Raw genomic sequence first — 25,820 nt, forward strand, 5'->3', positions numbered from 1 at the left:
AGGCAAGAGGATTCATGAGTTGAATCACTAAAGATCCAATCCTATCAGTCCTGATGACAGTCTTCTGCTGAGGGCAGTATGACCACAGCTTGCTGCTGCTCACCTAACACATCGCACACTGTTGATGAGTCACTCAGATAGAGAAAGAAAGAAATGTAGACAAAATTTCACATCAGTCACTGGGTTGTCATAACAGTGATTAGATCTCTCCCTTCTTGTATGATTCTACATTTTCAAGTTGGGACAGACCTGCAATAAACATACCACTGAGACTTCAAGCATAGCTAGAAAAACACGTTGTTTTGTTAGGTTGTATCTGAAATACAGTGGACCGTCAATTTAAATATAGTGTAACACCAGTGCTTTGAGCCTGTCAGCCAATTATAATTCAATTAAATTCAATTTTATTGTCATTGACACAATGTGCAGGCACATAACGAAATGTAGGTCAGTGGCTTCCAACAAACAGTGCGGGTGGTGGGCACATACACAGTAGATTAAAAAAACACAATATTATTAACATTATCAACATTATTTACAGACTCAGAATTATTGATAAACTCTGCAAGTGAGGTGATATGTATCTAAGGAGCAGGAAGAAAACGGGAACAAGGAACAGGACAGCAGATGGGAATATAAATGTGCCAATGGGGGGGCGCGGGGGGTTAGCTTAAGGGTGTCAAAATTCCCTTACCCTGGTTCACGAATTATATTTTTCAGGTGGACAAACTGAAATATACAGTAAAAAAAAAAACATATCCAGAAGAAAATGAGGTTTTTTTGTTGTGCATTAGTTTTTAATGTGAGCTATAGTGGTATTCATCAGGAATTCATGACCTCAAACTTGCGGATGGTTTGCTCTCATTGGGCACTAATAAACAAGGCACAGCCACTAGAAGGTTATATCTATCTATCTATATCTGTTGATGTTGAATTTTTCCCTCAGGATGCATTAACTGTTATAAATAAACTGTATTTATCAGTCACTTTTAATGCTTTCATTCTTACCAAGTTTTTTGTAGACGAGCAAATCATTTAAAGTTTCATCCCTGTGATTAGAACCAGAAATTAGTCTGACACGTTTGTAAAACACGTCACTAAGACAATTTTGAAGTTGTCGACGGACATATTTTTGCTGTTTTCCACTGCTTCTTGTCTTTGTGCTAGGCTAGGCTAAACCCATTGTGGACCTATGCATGTAGAGAGGTGAAATTGATATTGATCTTTTTTTGATATGACAGAAAACAAGCATGTATTCTTTTAAAGGTGGTACCTATAACATTTTACTTTAGCTATCAAAATATAATTTTTACATTAATTGTGATACTTTTATTAGTTAATTATTGGAAACAGACTCTGACAGGAGTTGTGTTTCTTAAATGTACAACCACATTTCCCATAGCCTCTGGTAAGGTGGTCTGTGTTGCAGTGTAATGCGTTGTTAATAACTGGTATTGCTAACAATGGCTAACCTGGCTAGAGCCTACCCTACAATGAAAAATCCGACTTGTAAATGGAGCGCATTCAACTTGGGTGTGACGTCATTCCCAGCTCCGACTTCCGAGGTAAATGGAATGCACTATAAGATGTGTTAGCATTTAGCTGGAACCATGTCAGCAGTGCTTTGCCTCACAGAGCACTAGCAGGGCTGTAAACTCTTTGTCTTGTCTCTCCTCTGCTTCTCTGTCTGCCCTCATGAAATAGGTTAATTCAAGTACTTTTTGTATTGAGATCGGGGTTTATCTGCTTTAAGCATGCAACAAAGTGGCACCCTACTTTAAACAAGGACACTCTGTCCCTCCCCAAGCTGCTGCCCTCTAAATATCCAAGCACAATCCTCCTCAGCATACATTAGCTGATGGTTGTTGCATGTTCTGACCGTGTATCTTTACAACCTTTTCTTTTTTTTTTATGTCTATACCATGCTGGATCACCTGTGCGTCCAAATTACAACTCATGGGAAACGATCATTGTTCAAACCCACAAAACTTTTAAACTTTCTGTTAAACTTATGCCGACCTTACACCAAACGACTTTTCAAGCGATTCCATTGTCGCAGACTATTTTCCAATATCGGAATTTAATCATGAGAGTCTTGCTAGAGTTGTCAGTCTTTTTCCCGTCTTGACGTTCCTAAAAAATCTAATGTGTTTGATATTTTCGTAAGTTTTAAGTCTTGGTAGTGAAGTTAAATCACATGAACATTGTCAACAACCAATGGGTGCGCTCCCTCCAGCACCAAAAGAGCCTGAGTTATTTATTGTTGCCATGGCGCCGCACTAAGCTAAACGCTAAAGAGGGAAAGTTGCAGATTTTCAACCCTTCAGAAGCATGTCATCCAAAGGGAGTTTTACCGGCAGACAAACGCAGACCGCCATTCATCTGAATGTACAGCAGAACGGAAAATCTGCAAACTTTCCCTTAAGTTACCAGCTAACGCTAGCAGTAGCTCGCTAGTTACATTTTTCAAAACAAATCTAGTTATAGTCTTGCAATTTGCGACCCTGTAAGATCTCCTGTCTTTACATATTATGACAGTCTTTAACATTAGATGTGAGATGATTTTCTTTAAATGTGAGATGGTGTCAGACTTTAGTCTTTTCAAGCTCAGTACAAAGTCTTCTAGGCAATGGTAGGCATTAAATGGTTTTCAGGGAAAAACTTCAGGGAGCTATCAGGGGACAGAGTAAAACAAAGACAGATAAACTTCTCCCAGACAGGCGGCCAATGATTGTTGAAACAAAGAGAGACACAGCCACTGGATAATAGACACAGAGACAGAGAGACAGATGTAAACCGTCAGACTGACAAAGAAGCAACAGTTTGACAGCCAAAGACAACTGACAGCCAGGTGAAACTTATAAATAATACAGTTTGAAGAGTCTTAACATCAATAAATCGCTGGCATGTTAATTTGGAGGCAAATATACAGTATAGTGCATACAAACAGCGTAACAACATGTCCACAGATAGAAGTTGGACAGGACTATGTGTATGACTGATTTAGTGAGACACAAATAAGACAGAAGTGCTAATAACTGTATGTTACTACAGCTTTCAGAACTGTTGATGCACAGGGCATCCATGTTGGATTTTGAGGTCGGGGTACTGCAAGGTTGTCCGAGTTCCGAGCTCGGAAATCAGGGGGGCGTGTTTTCCGACTTTGACCTTTCGAGTACAAATGGAACACACTATATATTTTGCATGTTACCATGCTAACATCTTCTAATTATCATTAAGCAGAAACTACAGCAGGGTGATGGGAATGCCATTAATGTTGCAGGTATTTGGTCATAAAACAAAGTCACTCAATTAATTCATTTGTCACGTAAGGAAATAATATAAAATACAATTCCAGGGAAATTTTATCCTGTCTTAGGCAGTGTCCTTATTTAGGATCTTAGTGGCCTGAGGGTAGAAGCTTCCCCTGAGGCTCTCAGTGCTGGTATCCGGTACTTTCTACCCGACCTCAACAGAGAGAAAAGGCTGTTACCCGAGGGATTTTGGATCTTTAATGATTCTCTTAGCCTTTTTCTTGCAGCGCCTGGTGTTAATATCCTTCAGGCAGGGTAGGGCACCGCCTAGCGTGTGTTCAGTTGAACAAACCACCGCTCTTGTTCGGTGCTGTTTCCGTACCAGGCAGTGATGTTTCTCCTCAGTATTTGAGGGGATAGCCGGAATTTCCTAAAAGCTGTCTCTACCTTGCTTTTCTCAGCACTCAGCCAGTATGCACTGGTCCCAGGTCAGACTCCCTGTGATATGGACACCAAGATGTTTGAAGCTGTGCACCCTCTCCACAGAGAGGAACAAAATAATTTTTAATTGATGATGGCGCTAGAGGAAAGTTAAGAGATCACTGGGTTTATTACAGTACATCTTGAGGAGAACATGAATATATATACCAAAGTCATAACAATCCTTCTTACAAGCCCTATTCGCACGTGATTAGTATTACCTGCTGACCTCTAGTCATTTGTAATAATTATGGAGGTTGTCTGTGATCTTAATCCTGTGCTAAATGGCCATGTCTGTAATTTGTGAGTAAAAGTAAAACAGTTAAACATGTAAGTAAAAATTCCCCTGCAAATGACCTACCATATTTTGCTGAACACAGAGGTCCTGTGATAATATTAGTCCCATCGACATGTCTGTGATTTGGCGGAGTCATATATAATTTTTCAAGGTTTTCGTTTCCTGTGCGCCTTTTTATCCCTCTTGTGAAGACGGATATGGGATCGCGGGGGGCTGCGGACATAGTCTTTGATGACCAACCTATGTCCTGACCACCGCCCGACCGGAGACCTCGGTCCCAGAGTCGACGCGCTCCCCGCAGCTTCGTCCGAGGGTTGACGGTGATGCTTGGTGGGTACCGCTGCGGTGGGGATAAGGGATGCACCTCTGGTAACCTTTACCGGCACTGGCCCAAAAAGATACAGAACCTTGACCCAAGTGCGGTGCGGCGGCCTCGCCCTGGCCATCCTCCACGCGCCTCCAGGTACCCAACTCTCAGGCTACAGATATGTCAGTAAATTCAAGTATAATCACAGGCTTCGCTTATCCCGTGCGAATGCGCCACACTAAACTTAGATGTGTGTGTGTGTGGGGGTGTAATTTCTAAATCACACGTGGTCCCCAGATGATACTAATCCTGTGCGAATAGGGCTGTTAGAAATTCATCCTATGGGGACCATGAATGTCTTAACTTTCATCTTAACCCATCCAGTAGTTATAGACAGATTTATGCAATTGTTACCAATAGAAAAGTCATGGCATAGCTCTTTTGTGACTTGTTACTTTCAATTTAAAAAAAAATCTTATCTTCGTCCCTCAAGGGGCAATTTGAGGGAAGCGAGTTTGCAAACACAAATGCATCTAAACAATTCAATGGCATGCATAAAAACAATCTAATAATACATATATGACAATGTTAGAAAGAGCTGAGATACACAGGGATTAATGGTTGTCTCCAATCTGCAGATGGCCAACAATATCCAACACCACAAAGGGACAATGAAAAAGTTAAAATACTTCCAACAAGAGAGGAATAAGTTGTCAGTATTCTCTGATCTAGTCCAAAAGAGTATATATTTCGGTGTCTGAGATGAGGTCTTGCTGAATCTTGTCAGCAGGAGCAGGAAGTAACGTGCACATTTAACTATTTCGGTGAAAGTGGTGACGCTCTGAATATTTTCTTCTTCTTGTGCCGACAGGCCAGGTGGGTGATGCAGGTTGCTGGTTTTCTCGGATAATTGCAGACATCCAACTTGACACACTGTTATGATCCAAACTGTACATACAATACAATTGTAGCCAAGTCTTTAAACCAGCTCTTTCTTTGTGGCAAACACATGCACACACACAGAAATGTCTAACCCAGATTCAGACAGCAGCATAGCCCAGGACAGGACAGCCTCTCTCTCTCTCTCTCTCTCTCTCTCTCTCTCTCTCTCTGTGTCCCAGAACAGCAGGGTATTTCCTTGTGGAACACTAGGAAAAACCCTGAGAAGTGAAACAAAGTCACAGGATATTTCGCTGCAGATACTCTTGGAGCTATATGAAGGCACAATACCAATCTAGTTCAAGGATGATGCAGCTTTTTGTCCAACTTTGTTGGAGTGTGTGTGTTTTGAAATGTGTTCATAGGCTGTTTATGAACGTTTATCCAACTTCTTGATGTCGATCCATGTCAGGAGGCAAAGAGGTCAAAGGTCAGCTTTAGGCTCCAGAACAAAATCCCAGCGCTGACAGAAATTTTGTCAGCTGTCCACATGCCTGATGTTACAGTAAATCCCGGATTTGTATGTATATATGTGTGTGTGTGTGTGTGTGTGTGTGTGTGTGTGTGTGTGTGTGTGTGTGTGTGTGTGTGTGTGTGTGGGGGGGTTTGTGTGTGTATATACTTAGCTGATGTGCCCTAATCACCGATGACACATGTGCTGATGTAACTGATGTGGCATCAGGCTACCTGTGATTAGTTGGTTCCAGATAAACACACCAGTGACTCACTGTGCTTTGTGGACGGAGCCATTCCCTCCAATCCTGTGACCTCGTTTCATCTGTAAGCCTAAAGCCTAACACATGCATGCACACATACTGTTAGCAGTGAGGCAAACCGGAAAGCTCTGTTAGATATTCAGGTATGAATCACCCTCATCCTCATCAGCTGGTTAAGAGTGACATGAGATAATGGAGGAGCTTAGCAGATTCCTGGATTAGACTTTCTCTTCCTGTCTCTCTTCTCAACTCATCTTGGTGTGCCTGCGTTTGTCTTTTTCCTTTGTGTCCTCCATGTACTGTTTGCTTTGGTTCTCTGCTTCTTCGCTGTCGTCTTTCTCCCTTGTCCTTTCGGCCTTGGCATCCCTTTGGCAGTGTATGCAATACTTTGGTATAATCAGTAGGCGATTTGTTAATTTTTACCAGGGGGGACGGTTCGTTTCGTTCAACTGCCTCATTAACAACTTTCCATGAAACCACCCCCAGCTATATAGTTTAGAGAATATTATAGATCCAACAAAACTGACAAAAGGGCGGGGCTCACAAAAAAAGTCCCAATTGCAAATTTGTCTGCTACTTCAACACCAAAGACAGGGCTATGGATTTATTAATACACATAGGCATCTATCGAATCACCCCTCCTCAGCCAGCCGTTTTTCTGCTTTGAAGTTAAATGACGTCTGGCGTTTTTTCCACTCTGAGTTGAAGTTTTTTCAACTCAAACATTCAGGGTGCTCCATAATAAACCATGAGGCCTTCAGCAACGCAAAAGCAGCTAGCAAAAAGCTTAGCTCTCATTGAAAACAATGACAAAAAGCCACCCCAGGCTACTAAAACGCACTCTGTCTGATCGTGTTCTTAAGCTTTCCGATTTCCGAGCCATGGTCGGGGCCATAGATTCTAACTTGCACAAACCCAGTTGAACGATTAATGAGTCAGGCAGACTAGACAAACATATTCAACTAAACAATCCCTCTGTCCCTGCACTCTCTCCGCTACTAGTGGTTATAGAGGGGGAAGCAGGTTAACAAGAGGTATGCATTTTGGTAATTTACATACAACAGGAATGACATTCCCCATCATTCCCCCCTCAAATCACCTGCAGGGTATAATTGATCCTTCCCCGAACAGTGATTGTCTTATCATAGCTTAGCAACTGCATGGCAGGCCTGCCAAGCTTTAGATTTCTACACATGTTAAAGCAGTGTGCATTAGTACTGCAGTAAGAGTGATACTCGGTACAAAGTGTTAGAAGGGTTTTCTTTTATTTTTAGCATCATCAAAATCAAAAACACAAGCGCAACATAATAAAAGTCAAGGGTTATATTATTAGCTAATTACATTATATTGTGCGACTACAAGTTACATTAGAAAAGTCCATTTTTCAAGACTGGAACCTCTATTGTGTTAGAGCCAAAATGATTGGAAGATAGTGGTTTTGTCCTGATCTGTATTTTTAAGTTAACACTCCAGCAATTCTATCAAAAAGATAAAGAGAGCGTTACCTTTGCCAAACTCCTTGGTTATTCTTTTTCCGTAAAAAGTTGTCCTTTCTAAAAGTAAAGCATGCTGTTTGAAAATGAATAATAAAGCATAAATCCAACCTTTGTGTTGCCTGTCCAAGAATATTTTGTTAAGTAAGCATCCAAACTGGGTTCTGTTGGAACAAATGAGAATTTGATTACAGTTGTATTTATTATACTGTATTATTCTAGAGATAACCAGCTTTACCTTTACAATACATGAACAATGCTCACAATGCTAAAAGAGGGGAAAGCAGTAAATCATCACATCTGAGAGGCTTGAATCAGCATATATTTGATATTTTTAGCCACACGGCTCTAGGGATGGCAATGTCAGTAGGCCTAGTACGTTGGTCTACCACTTTGGTATAGATTGAAATACCTGATCAACTTTTGGATTACCGTATTGGTCCTGGAAATACGACTGAAAAAGTGGGGTCGTCTTATATTTGGGGTCTTTTTTTTTATGGTAATACACCCACAACAGATGCCGCCAACAACACGAAACGAGTAAAACGCGCGTTGCCCTCATAACTGAAGCGAGTCACTGTCCCTCACAGCTAGCTAGTGCCAGGGCCTGAAACATAGAGAGACCATAGACTGTTAATATTAATGGACAGAGCATGTGTGACGTCACCCATTGGTTTGTGGAGATCTGCTATGAGTCATTGAGTTTGCCGTTACGGGCGCAGCCATCCTGGTTGCGGATGTGACGATTTTAGACGAGAGGGAAGAGTGAGGGAGGAGCCATGTTACATTACACACTTTCACTGCCAATCACATCATAGCCACACCCTAAAACACCCCCTGCTTTATCGCCGATTTTAAAATCAACGCTACCAAAAAATTAACATCATTCTGTATTGCAGAAGACTTACAACTAGCGATTGAGACCATAAACTCATTATGAAAATGTTTACTGAGGTAATAAATCAAGTGAGAAGTGGGTCACTTTCTCATAGACTTCTACCAAAACCGAACTCCTTTTGCAACCACACATGTTGCCCCCTGCTGGATAGATATGCAGATAGAATGCAGGTTTAAGGCACTTCAGCATTTGCAGCACTTCGCCGAACCGGATGCTTTGTCCATTAATATTAACAGTCTATGGGAGAGACACAGCGATCGTCTCAAACAAAGTCTCAGCTGGACTCAAGCCAGCTGATGGTTGCGCTACGACTCAGCTGTTCAAGTTGCAGAGGCTGGTTTTAGAATGTAAGGGACGTCACCTGTTTGGTTTCAACAGCAGCAAATAGAAGATAAGTCAGCTGGTAAAGTCAGCTATAAGACATGAAATGATCAATAATCCATTTATTTTAATGTTACAAACAGCTGGTCGAAATGGCAGAGTTTTAGACGGAGCATCAACGACCGCCCGAAAGCAAGGGAACGTTATATGGTCAAGCGAGATAGAGCGGCGTTAGAACAAAGCAGTGAATCGGCGAAATAAACGTGTTTTCACCGATTCATCACTAGAAGTGTAACTGTAGCAAGCATCTCACCATCACTGCAGTTACCCCACCATCTCATCCCCCTACTACCCCGACATCATCAGCCTCCCGTGGTGGTAAAAGGAAGCGTAAGAGCGTCAGGCCGATTATGGATCCATGTGAGACTACCCTCCTTGATAGGCTGCAGGAAATACGGCAGGAGAGAGAGGGAGGGAGAGAGAGAGGGTGAGGGAAAGCGAGAGGAGCGACATACACACCACGTTTTGTAATTACCGGTGTCATTTTCTAGTCGTTCGCGTCGCTCGCATTGACTGTGTAACAGACCAAAATCTTACCGTGGTCCTCAAAGCGTCGAAGATAGTGTGTGATTACTGAAAAACGGAATGATGCACATTACCAGAGCAGTCATTCAGCTGAAGGCCTTGGAAATATTTACCGTTAATTTAAATGTGACACTTTCATCTAAAAAGATATTGAAAATATAACTTAAGATGTTAAAAACAACAGCCTACCTTGAAAATTTGTCTTGAAAGAGGTCGTCTTATATTCAGACCAATATGGTATTTGCAATAAAATGCCATGAGACATTCATTGTGAGAATAAAACCTAACGACTTCAATGATTGCCTGACTTTTCCTCCTATGCCACCACGAGTCGAACATTTCAATTTGAGCGTTAGATGGTGAACACTGTAAACATTATACCTGCTAAATGGCTAAACAGCTATGCCAGCCAACGGGCAGCCCTGTCATAAACCCCTCCTTTTGCTTTAATGTAAGGTTGTCAATCCTTCGGCCACTGCTGTAATTATGCCAGCTCACAACAATTAATCTGGTAATGATTCATTGATGTTGAATACAAAACACCTTTTTAACTCCACATTTTCTCTTCCTTTTTAGTCTCTCCCCATGCCATTCTCCATTACACCCTCTTGTCACACACTCCTGTCCCTTCCTCCTCATCACCTCACTTCATCTCTCTTTCCTTTCTCTCTTCTCGCCACCTGCAGCTCTTTTTTTCTTTTTCAAGCCCCCATTGAACAGGTATCGCTTTTCTCTCCAGGCAGTTGATTCATCCTGAAACAGGTTGTTCCAAAAAACAGGAGTGGGACAGGAAATTATATCCACGACGTTCCACCTACGGGATTGCTCCGTTGCCGCCAGAAATTTCGCCGGATTTCACTCTTTTCGGCCAGATGTCCGGTACCTTCCGCTTTCTTTGTGTTGGAATTTTTAACTCCAGTGGATTCATGAGGACTATGGTTAACCGCTCCTCAGATCTCTGAGGCTATTTTGCAGCGGCATCGTGGCTCCGCTTGGTGCTTAGCGCCGCCCATGACGATTGTGATTGGTTTAAAGAAATTCCAATAAACCAGAGCACATTTTTCTCCCATCCCAGAATGCTGTGTGGACTAGCCAGACCCTTTTCTGCAGCGCTGTTGAGGAAGGTCTGGCAATGCGAGACTAGGAAATTTGGGGAGAGAGAGAGAGATAGAGAGAGAGAGCTATTAAAGGAGTCTTTTGTGTTGTGGTGTGAGAGCAGGTTGTGCCAAGAGTGGGTTTGCATGGGAAGCAGATTGTTCATGACATTAAAACTTGAGTGAATACGAGACTTCTGTCAAAAAGGTTTACATGTGATTATGTCATTTGAAACAGTAAGACTAGTAAGTTACTAAGTCTTCTCTCTTCTCTCACCTCACCTCCCCCACAACCAACAGGCATGCACTCACACACACACAACGGTGTTGAGTATTCTGTGGGCCTGGCGTAGCAGTGCTGGCAGAGAGTGGCAAAGAGCAACATTGAGGCGGAGAGGAAATCAATGGCCATCGACATGCAACACTGCATCAAGACTGTTACTGCCCAGACAGAGAAAAGGGAGGGAGGGTGGGAGGGAAGGAGGGAGAGGCTATTTCACAGGAGAGCCATTCGAAAGACAGAGAAAGATAGGCGAATGGAAAAAGAGAGTAGTTGAGAAGAGGGTTGTAATTGAGAGAAAGGATCTGTTTGATATAACTAGAAAGAGTGGGTGGGACAAGAGGCAGATGAAAAGGGGATTGTGATAAAGAAGGAAGGAGCAATTAGGTAGAGGAAGAAAGGAACATGTGAAGAAATAAAAGAAAGAGCAAAGCAGATATGAAAAGAAGGCTGTAAAGAAGCAGTTGAAGAGATGAAGGAGATGCGAAAAGCCAGTGAGATGAATTCTTTTCTGATAGTAAACACATTTCAATTTCGTGCAAATGACTACAGAGCCTGTAAACTGATACGGAATACAAACAACCACATCATACTGTATCTCTGTGATAATTGTCCCCCCATAGCGACTGTGTGAGGTATCATGTAATATGTTGCTGTTCATAACCTTGTGTGTTTCTCACCCTCTGGCTCAGGTGTCTTTTTATAATGACATTCGTCGGCCACAACAACACAAAATAACTCTCATATGGATGAAGGGGTGTATGCTGCATGTTTGTTTCATAATAATACCTGAGAATAAATGATTTATATGAGCTCAACAGTGATGTGATTGTGTGTAGCTGTGTTATTTAAGTGTCCATTATCACAGGGGGAAAAAGCTATAGTGCGTAGTTCCTGTCGCCCCCATGAGGAATTCTAAGTAATGATAACAAAGCTGTCGGTGCGTCCACATCAAGGGGGTAAGCTTCGCTTCAGAGCTCGAACCTCCTATGGCGCCATTTTGATGCTACCAAACAATCACCCGACGTTAGCATTCCATTGACTGCCATTCATTTTGACGTCACTTTGACAGCGAATGACTTTACATCTGCGTTTAAAGACTTTTTTTGTCCATTGTTTATTTCTAAAGAAACACGACAATGTATAAAAGGCTCCATTACCTTGTACCTCACGTTATGGCTCCGTAGCAGACGTTTTTGTAAAAATTGGCTAACGATTGTGTCATAACCACGCGACTCACTGTCGCATAGTAGAGGAATTACCGTATAGTACAGGAGAAGCTCGCAGGCAGTTTCGACTTCCATTAGCTGTTTAAGTTTAATTACTAATGTTAACTAGCATTTTAGTTAGCAATAATTAGCCTGTGTCCATGTTATCTCCTTACATATACCTACGCTCTCTGTCTCTGCAAGATTGGGAATGATTGAGATTTCTCTAGCTACCAGAAGACTTAAAACTTTCAGACTTGCTCTCAGGTTGCTCACGTCACATTTATGTCGTCTCTCTCAGTTGGAGGCTGCGTAGTAACGCTCAGCGCTCACCGGAAAAGTGCTTCTAATATCCTTCACTGGTCTCCGTCCAGAGCAACGGGATCTGTTGGTCCATTATATACTGTCTATGGTCCACATGATACCTGCCTTCCATATTTGCTGCGCGCCCCCACCTCTCCTCCACTTATAAAAGGTACATTTCCGTGACACGCGGGACAATAACCCCAGGGTGAAAGTCCTGTGTTGTTTGACCCATCCATCACCCCAACCATCCTCCCTACGCGGAATTTCAGCCTTTCATACTATTCGCTACTGTTGTCGCTAATTATACTATGTCATCTAAAAAGTGGCACGTAGCTGCTGCTCTGCCCGGTGCGTTCTACACACACGCTGAAGGGTGCTTTTTGCGTCGTATCTGACGCCGAGAGCCACTGCCCAAGCGTCCTTATTTGACGAGTTGGGAGTGAGAACAGGTTGCTTCTACAGGAGCATAAACCTTCGTTTCACAATCTCGTAGCTCGTGGCAAGTCTGCCTCTGATGGTTTTAGACGGTACGGCCAATAACCAAAATCATTATGGAGACAATTAATGTTTTTTCACTTCCGGAACCACACCGTTAAGCTCTATAAGTCTGGCGTGTTTGGAGAGACAGTTGACCAATCAGAGCTTAGCAGCTGCTAATTAAGTATAGGAAGGCCATCTAGATAGCTGGATACCTTTTGATCAGTGTGAAATATGTTAACGGCTCCTAGCAACCACTACCACAACGTTTTCTTACAGTTTTCCAACCACACTGAAACACCCAAATGTCATTAGAAAAAAACGGCTAAATGTCTTCTTTATCTTCTTTAAGTTGGCAAACAACAAGTCTCTGCATCATAGCTAACATCTGGAGTCTTAGCTCTTTAAACCTCTGTTCTGTCCCCTCTGGCTTTCTGTGATCAAATACACTATGATGTAAAACAGCCCAACTCACGATTTACATACAGTAGCTGTTACATATTTTTCTGTTCTGTCAGACCACTAAAGGAGCATAAAATAGTGAATTCAAAAAGCTCTGTTTTCAGGTGAGAAAAGTGTCGGCTTGGTATGGACAGAAGGTCAAAGCGAAGAGAAAAAGTTTTCTTTAGCCTGCTTAGTGTGCCTGTACACTACCTGGTGTCCACCATGTCAGGTTAATTAATTGTGTGTTGGACAATAATGGTTACCAACTTGTTTTTATGTGGGTCCCAACAACTTCAACAAGATCCCTTTTGGAATAATTGTGAGGACAAACAAATTCCTTAATTTGTATACAGTTACCTGAACTTTATTTTTCGTCCAACCATTAAAGGATTGTGCCCACATTGCAAGGTTCCCCATCAGCCCTTGGGCAACAAACACAAGAATCCAATTATATATATTAGCACTATATATTAGGGATGCTAGACACTTTAAAACGTCACAATTAATTATTGGTAAAGGCTCCGCTACACTGACTGCACGTTATGTGTAGCAGTGTGTGCAGTTCTTATTAAACCTCCTTGACAACAAACGCTCGCGTATGCATAATTATCGTGAAACCGTGATAATTTTTTAGACTATAATCGTACCAACAAAATCTATAATCATTGCATCCCTAAATCCAATACAAAGTTAATGGAGGTGAACTTATTGAGTTTCGAGAGTCTTGAATAAGTGTGTATTGAATAAACGAGGGCTCAAACACAAATACCCCTGTATCAGTGAAAAACTGAAATACTGTGGTGCACTGTTGGCACTGTTTTTGTGTTCTTTTTTACCTACAGTATATTTGGACAATGGTTTTCTATTCTGTTCTGTTCTTTTGATTGATAATTCCTTATCTCCTTCCAACCTGCTGTACTTTTTTTTTTCTTAAATGTTTTTGGACACTACTGCTAATGTAGTGTTCTGAATGTTTAAAGTTTGATTTATTTATTGTCCTCTATACATTCTGTGTGTCTTCTGTGTGTCAGGACGGCTCATGCACAGGGTAAAGCCGAGGCAGCAGCAGGAGCAGCTCAGAAAGCCCAGGAGGAGAGTCGCATGGCGAGGGTCACCGCCAAGCAGTTCTCCCCTTCGTTCCAGCACCCAGGAAATGGTGGTCATACACACTAAAATCACAACATACATATACTCCGCATATGTACATAATCCACAAACCCAGCCAAGCAGACGCATACGAAACAACACATGTGCCTACACATGCATGAACAAACAAAACACAAATGTGTGCATATATGTGTGTGTGGGATGATGATAAAGGTCAGTGTCAACCACCCTCTAGCTTTGTGTATCTGCCTCTGTCACTCACACCTGTACAGCACTGCAGGTAGCCAAACCACAAGAACATGCATGCACTACCTAGCACAGTGATACGCACACACACACACACACACACACACACACACACACACACACACACACACACACACACACACACACACACACACACACACACACACTTTATGACACGTACTGTACACTCCCACACACAGATACCTGAGATGACAGTGATTGTTCTTTTGCCATCATCTTTTGCGGCTGTTTGTTTTTATTGTGAGGACATCCATGTCAACAAGTATCAGTGCTGACATTTTGCAACATGTTTGTGTTGATTCGTGCATGGACATCATCGTGTACCCTGCTATTCCACCTCAGCTGGTCTCCTCTGCATCCAAAAGTCCAACCTCCGCAGTTTTGGGGACAGAGCATTCTCCAGGGCAGCTCCCAGGCTCTGGAACTCCCTCCCCCAAGAGATCCGCACCTCTGAGTCCCTCACCATCTTCCAGTCTCGCCTCAAGACACATCTCTTCACCACTGCCTATCCCTAGCCCCACGCCCCCTCCCCTTTTCATCTGTGCCTGAATCTTGTTTTGTTTTGTTTGTTTGTCTCTATTATCTATACACTGTAAAGCGACTTTGAGTTCGTGAAAAGCACTATATAAATGAGCATGACATTGTTGGCTCTACTGATACTTATTGAGCGGTTGTGTTGTCTTCCCGTCGACCATGCAACCTTTGGTTTTTCAGGGTCAAAATTTAAAATTATTTTTAGTTTTGTTGCTTTTCCCGATGCTTTTTTTAACTTTTGCTGCGATTCTTTCAACATTTTCGTTGTTCTTTCCGACAGTCTTTTCTAAAAAAAACAAATTCTCCATTTGCCATACAATTAAATAAATCCCCCAAATTCAATAAAAGTAGTGAACTGATCATTTATTTTACTTGTGAAGAGTGTTTTAATGGAAACATCAAACGTTACACGTTATTTATTTTGACAATTTGGTTGAAAGAAACCCAGATTATATATTTATTTTTATATATATATATAAACGTTTTGAAAATGGGTCCCATTTGACCCGAGGACAACAGGAGGGTTAAAGAAGTTTTAAGAAGTAAGCAGCGATGGCAGTGTCATGCTAACAAGTGTGAAGACAGCTTAGCTTCCCCACCTCACCGTTTTCACCACCTCCCAAAATGTCCCATCTTCATTCTGATGTCTTCTGTCTTTTGCAGGAATGGAGGTGCAGCGTCCCAAACGTCAGGTGTCCAGCGAGGTGGAGGGTGAGGGGTTGTCGAGTAGCGCTGGCACCACTGACAGCCCCGACCTTTATGTAAAGAGCGCGGGCTCCGACGACCCGTCTAACGACGCCGCCACCCCTGATCTCAGCCCCCCTTCTTCCTCACCGCCCCACACCCCTCCTCCCCCCGCCAGGCCGTCCCAACGCAGCAAGAGTGCCCGCTTCCACCGACAGAGCGCCGTGGACCACGGGGACAAGGGGAAGGACGGAGGAGAAAGGGGTGAGAAAGGTGGGGGAGGAGGGCAGACGGAGATCCAGGTGTTGATGGAGGGAGGAAGTGGGGAAGGTGAAAGCGGAGGAGGAGGGAAGGGGGAGTACACACGGGCCAACAGCTGGAGCGAAGACAAGCGGAGAGGGATGTTGTCGAAAGGAGGAGGTGTGCTCAGCGGACGAGGAGCGAGCCGCACCAATGGACACAAACACAGCACTTCCAATCACAAGTCCCGGGAGCACGGATCGTCCAATCACAGACAGGCCAGAGGGGACAGGTGGACAGAGTCGTCCTCAACTGCGTCTTGGACGTCGGGGCGCAGGGGCGTGCACGGTAGGGGAGGCCGGCTGCTGGAGCAGGATGAGGAGAAAATAAGCAATTATGAGATGGAGATGAAGCCTTTACAGCCAAGAGACTCCACTACCCACAAGCCTCATGGGTCCGGGGAGGAGAAGCCTGGGCATAGTCATGCTCATGGAGAGGAGCGCCCGCACACCGTGCAACGACAGAGGCATAAGAACCGTGAAGGGGGGGAAGAAAAGGAGAGGAGGGAAGGAGGTAAAGACTCAGCGCACAAGCTGGACAGACTGGGGGAAAAGATGGATTCACAGCCTCTACGTCGGGACCTCACTCTCTCCCCCCCGCTGAAGTCCTCCCCCATCATACCGGAGCAACAGGACCACAGCCTCATGCAGAGCAAAGGCAACCCGGTAAGGCTCATACTGACGGTACAGATCCATTTGACCGTGCGACGCTTCTGTCGCGCTGCACTCCACTCTATTCCTATGGGTGACGTCAAGCGACTTCAACGTGCATGCATAGCATTCCGGGAAGGCGGCGCTGCATTTGAAATTGCATTGAAAATGCTGCGTGTCAAAAAGCTGGCCGATGCCCATGTTTATGCAAATGAATCCGTTGAACGCGACGCGACTATCAAGTAGAAGTAGATGAAAATCTTTCAAACTAACCTTTGTTGTTCTGAAATATAGACAGATTCAGCAACTGCATGGCCTATTTCTCGCTTAAAATGTTTTCAGAAACACGTTTCGGTGAACTATTTTCATAAAATACTAGATCGTAGTCTCAGCAAGCCGCCATGATATTCTCAAGAAGCGGGACCCACGTCATGCGTTCGTCCAATCAGCTGCCGGTCGAGGGCGTGGAGCATCAACCATGGATGTATGACGTCGCGACACCACACTTCAGTCGTGTCGGTCAAATGGATCTGTACCGTGAGCATACTAACGCATTTCCGGTTCACGCAAACACAATACTTAGAGTGGATAGGAGGAACTTTCAGTTTGTGTTGATTCTAGCGGCCCCCTTGGACAAAAGCTGTAGTGTTTTCACCACACCTGCTGTCGTAAGGATCTTTTACTTCTGCATAACTGCAAAACAGATTATCCATGCTTAAACCCTTATACGTGAATATCGTGGATAAATACTATACTATATACACAAATCTACCGTTATCTAGGGATAGTAACAACAATAACAAAGGCAACAATAATGTGCCCGATGCAGCAAAAAATACGTAATGTCCACGGGAGGAAAGCATGTAGGCTGTTACCCACTGCAGATTACTGAGTTAGCGTTACTGGGATGTCATGCAGTTGTGATGAATGTTTTGCTCAGACAGAAAATCATTCATTTACAATAAGAGAGTACGTTACAGATGCATTGTTGCATTATAAGTGTTGCATATTGTAACTTAGCCTACTTTGGATGTATCGTGAGCTAAACCGAGTAACATTATCACAGTCACTGTGTCACAAGCCAAAGCATTAAGAGTTTGTTGTAGCAGTGTAATAATAATAATAACTAAAGCCCTATTCGCACGGGATTAGTATTACCTGGTGACCTCTAGTCATTTAAATAATTTTAATTTAATTACGGAGGTTGTCTGTGATCATAATCCTGTGCGAATTGGCCATGTCTGTAATTTGTCAAGTAAAAATACCTACCATATTTCGCCAAATATCGAGATCCTGTGATAATATTAGTCTCGTGCAAATCGACATGTCTGTGATTTGGCGGGGTCGTATACAAATTTTTCAAGGTTTTTGTTTTGTGTACAACCTTTTTATCCCGCTCGTGAAGACGGATATGGGATCGCGGGGGCTGCGGACGCTGTCTTTGATGATCAATTTATGTCTGGACCACCGCCTGACCAGAGACCTCCGCCCGCAAGTCGACGCGCTCCCCGCGGCTTCGTCTGAGGGCTGATGGTGATGCTGTGTTGGTGCCGCAGCGGCGGGGATAGGCGATGCGCCTCTGGTAATCCTTACTGGGTTCCGCCCAAAAAGATACAGAACTTCAACCCAATTGCGGTGCAGCGGCCTAGCCCTGGCCGTCCTCCGCGCGCTTCCAATTACCCAACTCTCAGGGTACAGATATGTCAGTAAATTTGAATAAAATCACAGGCTTCTTCCTTATCCCTTATGAATGTGCCACACGCAACTCAGATGTGTGTGTGTGTGTGTGTGTGTGTGTGTGTGTGTGTGTGTGTGTGTGTGGGGAGGGTCATTTCTAACTCACAGAGGTCCCCAGATGATACTAATCCCGCGCGAATAGGGCTTTAGCTTTATATAGCGCATTTCATGAAACGCAAGGACCCTTTACACAAGAATGGGGACAAAAACAAAATAGTAGGCCAACACAAACATGGAGGTGGGGACGTAATTGCATGTAGTAGGCTACCGACGTACAACTATGTCTGGCATTGTAAAGTTCTGAATGAAATAGACATATTACATACCTGTCTAGGAGGAAGAGGGCCAATTCGGGGTCGCTTTTGAATACTTTACAATCCCATAATTGTCTCCATCTGATGAAAGCCTGACCAAGGTTGACTCGGGTTTTCGCCCGTCGTCTGTCTCTCTTCCTTTTAGTCTTTAGTTGTTCTGCGTTTAATTTTAATTTAATTCTTTTTTGTGATGTAAAAAAGTGATTTGAAAAGTAAAATACAATTAGGCCTATGTAACCCTTTCACCATAGGCTCGTAATGTGAAAAAAAACATACAGCAAGTGTTACACCCTTGGACTACATACTTGAGAAAATGGTGAAAGAGACATCTCAGTGTATAATAAATCTGTCTAGGGTAGCTATGACTCTCGTTATGACTTTAGTAACTAATGAGAGGCTAGGGGAACAATCCTGATTTAATAACAAAAAACAATATTAACTTAATACTCAATATATATGAATCAACCCATCTAGTTTCACAGTATAATGAGAAACAACGCAAATGCAGTATCTCTGTTCAACTTTGTATTCACGGAATGCAGGATTCAATTCACATTAATACAGAGAAATCACAATATGAAAATAAAATAGTAAACAGAAAGACCCGGGCCGTTTAGTTTTTAGTATACTCTTCCTCTCCTTCTTCTTCTTCTTCGCGTGATTACCCCGAGGTCAACAGGAAATCAAACTCTCAGGTCATCTCTAAAGTAAATAATGCAGTTCTTTTTCTCTTTTACTGAACAAGCATTGACACATCATGATCATGAAAATATTATTACCTGCAAATAACTGTACGAACAGAATGATAATACTTATTGATTTCAATAAATGGTAATGCACATTGACATAAACCAAAGAAAAGTTATGCATCTTATCAATAACCCACATATTTAAGAACAGAGAAAAATACAAAAGAACTGATGTGAATCAGGTTATTACACCTATATAAGACTGTAGAGCCGGTCTACCGAAAATCAGACCCGAGGAAAGGCATTAATAAAAACTATATACAGATTACGTTCTTTTCACTCTTAGTCTCATTTGCTGTTACAGGTCATTTATGATCATCAGATGGAAAATTAAACAAAAATTTGAGTTGAAATTTAGCAGAAAAAGGGCTCTCACCTGCAGCAGTAAACAAGCAAGGTTGAATATCTTTCTTCTTCTTTCACCTCACCAGCTACTGGGATTAAACAGCTGACATTGATAACATTAGATTATATAAACCCTTTGGGGTTTCCTGTCTTCCTTGCACGTTTATCATGATGAATTGGTTACTATGTACAAATTATTCTTTTCTGATGTGCTAAATAAAGGAAAAAAAATATATGTTCCGTCAGATCCGTGCAGATTTGCCTTTTGCAGCTTTAAATCTTTGTTAGGACTGCATTAGCGTCTGTTTTATATCGTATAAAATATGATTTTTTTCGTGCCAAAATGGTTCTATATAGTGTAGATTACATTTTCTAATGTAGCACATGTAACATTTAGAATAACAAAAAATGACTCAACATTTTGTGAACTTTTTTGCCATGCCATAATAATGAAAGAAATACATAAGCAACTGGTCACCTTATGATATGAAATGTAATAACTACACACAACTGAATTTATAGCATTGAAATAGTTCCCTTTGAAACCCATTTATCTGAATTTAAAATGTACAGAAGGCAATGTTAAAGGCCCTGAACCCCCACACAGGTGTTTATAGTTAATGTGGCTGATTGGACCTTTTCCGTGGTTAGACTGAGTGATTGACATCTTCCTGAATCACCTGTTTGGGCGGGACAAATGACATCTTCATCATCCTTATTGGCAGAAAGAATTTGTGACCTAATAAGTTCCCATCTAAGCTCGGGCCCACCTTCAATCTGAAGAGTGTAATCAGACAGAATAACATCTCAACTTCTCTTTCCTTATCATGTGACTGACAGAACGTAACCTGGTTACGTTGATATCTTGTGCTCCGCCTCTGCTTCCTGAATCAATTCCTCAATCCATCTCCACACCTGCCGTTTGGCCTGTGGTAGTCTTGCCTTGCCAGACCTACCTCCACAGCACTGCAGAGGAAGGTCTGGCTAGTCCACACAACATTCTGGGATAAGTGAAAAACGTGCTCTGGTTCATTGGCATTTCTTTAAACCAATTACAAACGTCTTGGGCGACTCTGAATGCCGGACACAGTAAAGGTGCCTCTGCAAAATAGCCTGGGTAGGAACTTGTTTTGGTGGAACACGTGCACGTAGGGAGGCAAGCTCTGGAAATACAATAGCTGTCGAATGTGTGATGACAATTTTACTCAAAAAAAAGATAAATATAATTTGATTGTCGGTTCTAGCTCGTTTCCCGAATCGCCTGGAGTTTAGAATGCCAACACAAAGAAAGCGGAAAATGAGGGACATCCAGTAACTATCCCGTAAATGAAACATCGTCAATATAGTCTAGTCCTGGGTTAAATCAGCATCGCACAAACACGCCCCCTCATGTGACGTGTCAATCAGCTAACCATGCTTACTTCTCTAAAGACACTAGACTGATATCATAACCCTTGTCTGATCAATTCTATCTAGGCTCAATTTCTTATACTTGGCGGTTCACATGCTTAAACCACATATATAAATACATATAAAGTTTGAATCTCAACATTAAAGAGGCTATAATCAATATTTTATATTCACAATGGATCACATGACCACTTGTGTGTGAAAGGATTTGCTTGTAGTGATGAGCCTACAGAGAAACATCACATGACGCTGCACATGATGCCCCGCAACTTTACAGTTTTGATTCACTCTCACAACTCTCATCAGTGTTGTTTTCCGCTGCAGCAGATAGCTGTTTTCTAACTCTAAGAATCAACTGTACACTACCTGCCCAGCCCCAAACAGCAGACAGACAAAGTTAGCAACTAGCTGGCAAACATAGTGTAGCATTTAGCTGCTAAAGAACCAGATATTTTGAGTTGGTAAAGACCAAAAACAGAGCCAAAAGGAGTGAATATTGATTTTATTCATCAGGAGGACACAAACAGGTCCAATTGAATGCTAATGTAACTCCGTAGGTGCTGGGTCCACTTGTATGCTAACTAATCAATGTTTCAGTGTTGTGTTTATAGCTTCCCCTGCCCCCAGGTGTCCAAAACAAATCAATTATTGCAAGTATTCAGTCACAATTAACCTTGAAAATTTGGTATTGAGTTACTTACAAGATTCAAATCCTTATGGCATTTTTTTGCTTCCATAGCATCAAAGTATTTTGAAATTAGAATTTGTATTTAGATGGTGAGGTATAATTGGAATCCTTTATAAAATTAAGCCCTTAAAAGAGAGACGGAGCAGGGACCTCCTACCACATATATTGTATAAAATTAAGTTGCACCTCCTTATCATGCTGGTCACCAGCCTGGTCACACACTGCTGTGGGTAGGCATCCCATTCTTCAACCAGCAGTCCTGACCTCAACCCCACTGAACACTTGTGGGATCAGCTTGGGCGTGCTGTTCGTGCCAGAGTGACCAACACAACCACGTTGGCTGACTTGCGACAAATGCTGGTTGAAGAATGGGATGCCATCCCACAGCAGTGTGTGACCAGGCTGGTGACCGGCATGAGGAGGAGGTGCCAGGCTGTTGTGGCTGTGTATGGTTCTTCCACACGCTACTGAGGCTCCTGTTTGTGAAATGAATGAATTGTGAAATTGCCAATATGTCTTGTTTCTTCAAACTTCAATCATCCAATCCACCGAACACCAAACGAGTCAATGGCAGAATAAGCTGTTTGGCATTGGCAGAGAAGATTTGGCAAATTTTTCATGGGCGCAACCCACATACTCAGCGCTGCTGCTCATCCCACAAATGCATGACCTTACAAATGGGGCACCATTTGAAAGGGAACTAAACAGGCTTTCCAACGGTATAAGATTTATTGCCCAAAAGCATTGTTACCACAGAGAAATAATCTACCAAACACAAATTTCCTTACTTTTTGTGCTAAGATTTTATGGACACGTAAAACTAAAATCCATATGGAATTGTTGCACAGTGTCCAATGACCAAAACCATGACAAATTATCTGCTGCTAATAGGCCTCCACTCTTTTGCTCCCATTCAGCCAGAAGAGCATGAGGTCCAACACAGATGTTGGGCCGTAAGGCCTGGTTTGCAACCCAAAGGTGTTGGATAGGTTAAGGTCAGCAGCCTGTTGCACCAGCTGTGTGTAAGGTCGGTTCAGTCTTAAGTTAGGGTGTAAAGTCCACACTAAACGACAGTGTTGGGCAAGTTACTTCCAAAATGTAATACATTATAGATTACTAGTTGCTGTCATTTGAGAGTAATTAGTTATATTACAATATTACTGTCTCTGAATTGTAATGCTTTACACAACTTTTGCGTTACTTTTGAGTTACTTTTACCAAAATAACCGCAGAAGTATGACTTGGCAGGTAGATTGTGAATTTCACCATGGGATCGACAGTCTCATCTTTATCCACTTTAATAGCCTACATCATAATTTATTCATACTATTTTGTATTATTCATTTGAATCTGCACCGCAGGCTAACTAAAGCTATACTATAAAATAAATAGTGAAGTAAAACGTAGGCCTACAATAGGCTTACTTGACTCTGAATTGTAGTGGAGTAGAAGCATAAAATGAAAGTACCTTACAATTGTATTGAAGTACGGTATAGTTACTTTCCACTGCTGATAAAATGTAATGCTATTACATGTAACAAGCCTAAACATTAGCTCCCTACATGTTTATACCTGTCAGCTGCTCGGACACACTGCTGTCCACTCTGACGTTACCTGTTGGGACACAGATGTTGTCCGTACCGTCTCTGGTTCTGGCTCTGACCACGGGAACAGTGATGGGACAGCACCTTGCTTCAATGCAACGTAATAACTCCTGAAAATAATGGGAGTGGGGCTATATTTCTATCTCGCAAATATATCTGTCCCTGCAGTCATCGCAACCATTGAATTGCAGCAACAGGAAATAACACTCATGGACTTTTTTTCTGTGCCGATATGTTTTGCGATGTTGGTGAATTCTTAAAAAAACAAAACACCACAAAATGTTGGTTTAAAATGCGTTGTAACTCACGTTACTGAGATTGTAACGGGTATAATATTACCAAAATTTTATATTACCGGTAGTTATGCGTTATATTAGTGCGTTACTGCAAAAAGGAATACATTACTGTAATCGCTTACTGTTACTTTTATAACACGTTACTCCCAACACTGCTAAATGATACGTTGAAACTAGTTAGTTTGATGCTAAAGTTGTGTCCATGTTTGGTTGCACCATGGCAACGTAAGGTTCACCTTAGTTGCACTGGAGTTAAGTCCACACTAACCTGAATTAAAGCTTAGATCGGGCCCAAAAAATTAAGCCTGATTCTACCCAAGCTTGTGCACGTTGTGTCCGAGCCCGGCCCGACACATTAACTGTAATTATGAGCCCGAGCCCGATTTAAACCCGACAATTTTTTAATACGTGGGCCGTTACAACTGACGTTCTCAACTACAATTCCGAGTTGTTTGAACTACAGAAATTTGTTTCGAATTATCTAAACAAAAGTAACGCAATTACAGTAATGTATTCCTTTTTGCTGTAACGCAGTAATATGATGCATTACTAATTACATTTTGGTAATATTAAACCCGTTACAATCACAGTGACACGGGTTACAACGCATTTTAACCCAACAATTAGTCTTTTTTTCGGCAGAGAAAAAAAAAAGTCTGTGAGTCTTATTTCCTGTTGCTGGAATTCGGTGGTTGAGATGACTGCAGAGACGGATACATTTGCAAGATGGACATTATTTTCAGGAGTTATTTCGTTGCGTTGAAGCGAGGTGCTGTCCCATCACTGTTCCCGCGGTCAGAGCCAGAACCAGAGATGGTACGGACAACATCTGTGTCCTGTCAGTGCCGACAGCCGTGTGTCCCTGTGTGCTGGAAACATCAATGATCAAGATATCCACACACTTAGATCTATGCACTTTATTAAGCATACATCATCATGCACATATCCGTTGGTAATGTAAAAACATTGATTATAGTGTGGGAGTGCGGCACAAACGAGACAGAGAAGTTTAATTCAGTTGAGTCTGTTTACTCCCACTCTTAATTCACACAGCTTCAGGTTACACACCCCTAAAATAGTGTCCCAACAACGCCCCCTTGTCCCAGTGAGCTCCCTACTTGCAGGAGCAGCAACCTCCAGTGAATGTCTCTATATTGTGGGTCACCACACAGGCCCCCCGAGAATTCACCCCAAGAAAAGTGCAAATCAATTAAGTTCACAAGTCCATAACAGGCCCACAGTCCCCAAAAAAAACCAGTCAGTGTAGTTGGGGTCGGACCAGGCGGCCAAAGCAGCTGCACTTAACAGGTGTAGGGACGAGGACAGGGGCCGGAGCTGGCACGGAGACCAAAGCAGGGGACGCCCACAATGTTGACGACGCCAACGCAACCGGCTCGGTCAGGTCCAGATGAGCAAGCTTGAGACGGTCCAAGTGACCCGCTCCGGCCTGCCCCCCATGTCCACCACAAAGTTCTTAGGTCCCACCTCCAGGACACGGAAGGGCCCATCGTAGGGGGGCTTCAGGGGAGTACGGTGACCATCATGCCGGATAAAGACGTATCTGGCCAACAGCAGATCCTTGGGGAGGTAGGACAAAGGAGGGCAGTGGCGAGATGCAGGGACTGGGGTGAAACGGCTAGCGTCCTCCAGGGCCTGAGTCCGATAATACCGCCGACCAGGGGACGTCGGCATCCGGTATAAACTCCCCCAGGACACACAGCGGCTGGCTGTAAACCAACTCAGCAGATGAGCACTGCAGGTCCTCCTTAGGCGCAGAACGCAGGCCAAGCATGACCCACGGGAGGCGGTCAATCCAGTTACAATCCGTTAGGCTGGCCCGAAGAGCAGCCTTCATAGAACGATGAAACCGCTCGCACAGCCCGTTGCCCTGTGGATTATACGCCATGGTACCGTGGAGCTTCACCCCCAAACCCACAGCAACTGCAGTCCAGAGCTCAGATGTAAACTGTGGGCCCCGGTCAGAGGTGAGATCAGCTGATGTCCCAAAACGGGCCACCCACGACCCGATGAATGC

At 42.9% G+C, this 25,820-nt stretch overlaps 1 protein-coding gene across 1 annotated transcript in view; it reads left to right on the plus strand.

Moving 5' to 3' along the window:
* Window positions 1-25,820, plus strand: part of jph3b (junctophilin 3b) — a 70,632-nt gene that overhangs the window by 32,936 nt on the left and 11,876 nt on the right. Inside the window, exons 4-5 of the mRNA XM_078257760.1 lie at window positions 14,132-14,256; window positions 15,672-16,657. Coding sequence (XP_078113886.1) covers window positions 14,132-14,256; window positions 15,672-16,657 — 1,111 coding nt within the window. The remainder of the gene's footprint in view (window positions 1-14,131; window positions 14,257-15,671; window positions 16,658-25,820) is intronic.

This window comes from Sander vitreus, chromosome 8 (genome assembly GCF_031162955.1).
Source record: "Sander vitreus isolate 19-12246 chromosome 8, sanVit1, whole genome shotgun sequence".
Taxonomy (NCBI): domain Eukaryota; kingdom Metazoa; phylum Chordata; class Actinopteri; order Perciformes; family Percidae; genus Sander; species Sander vitreus.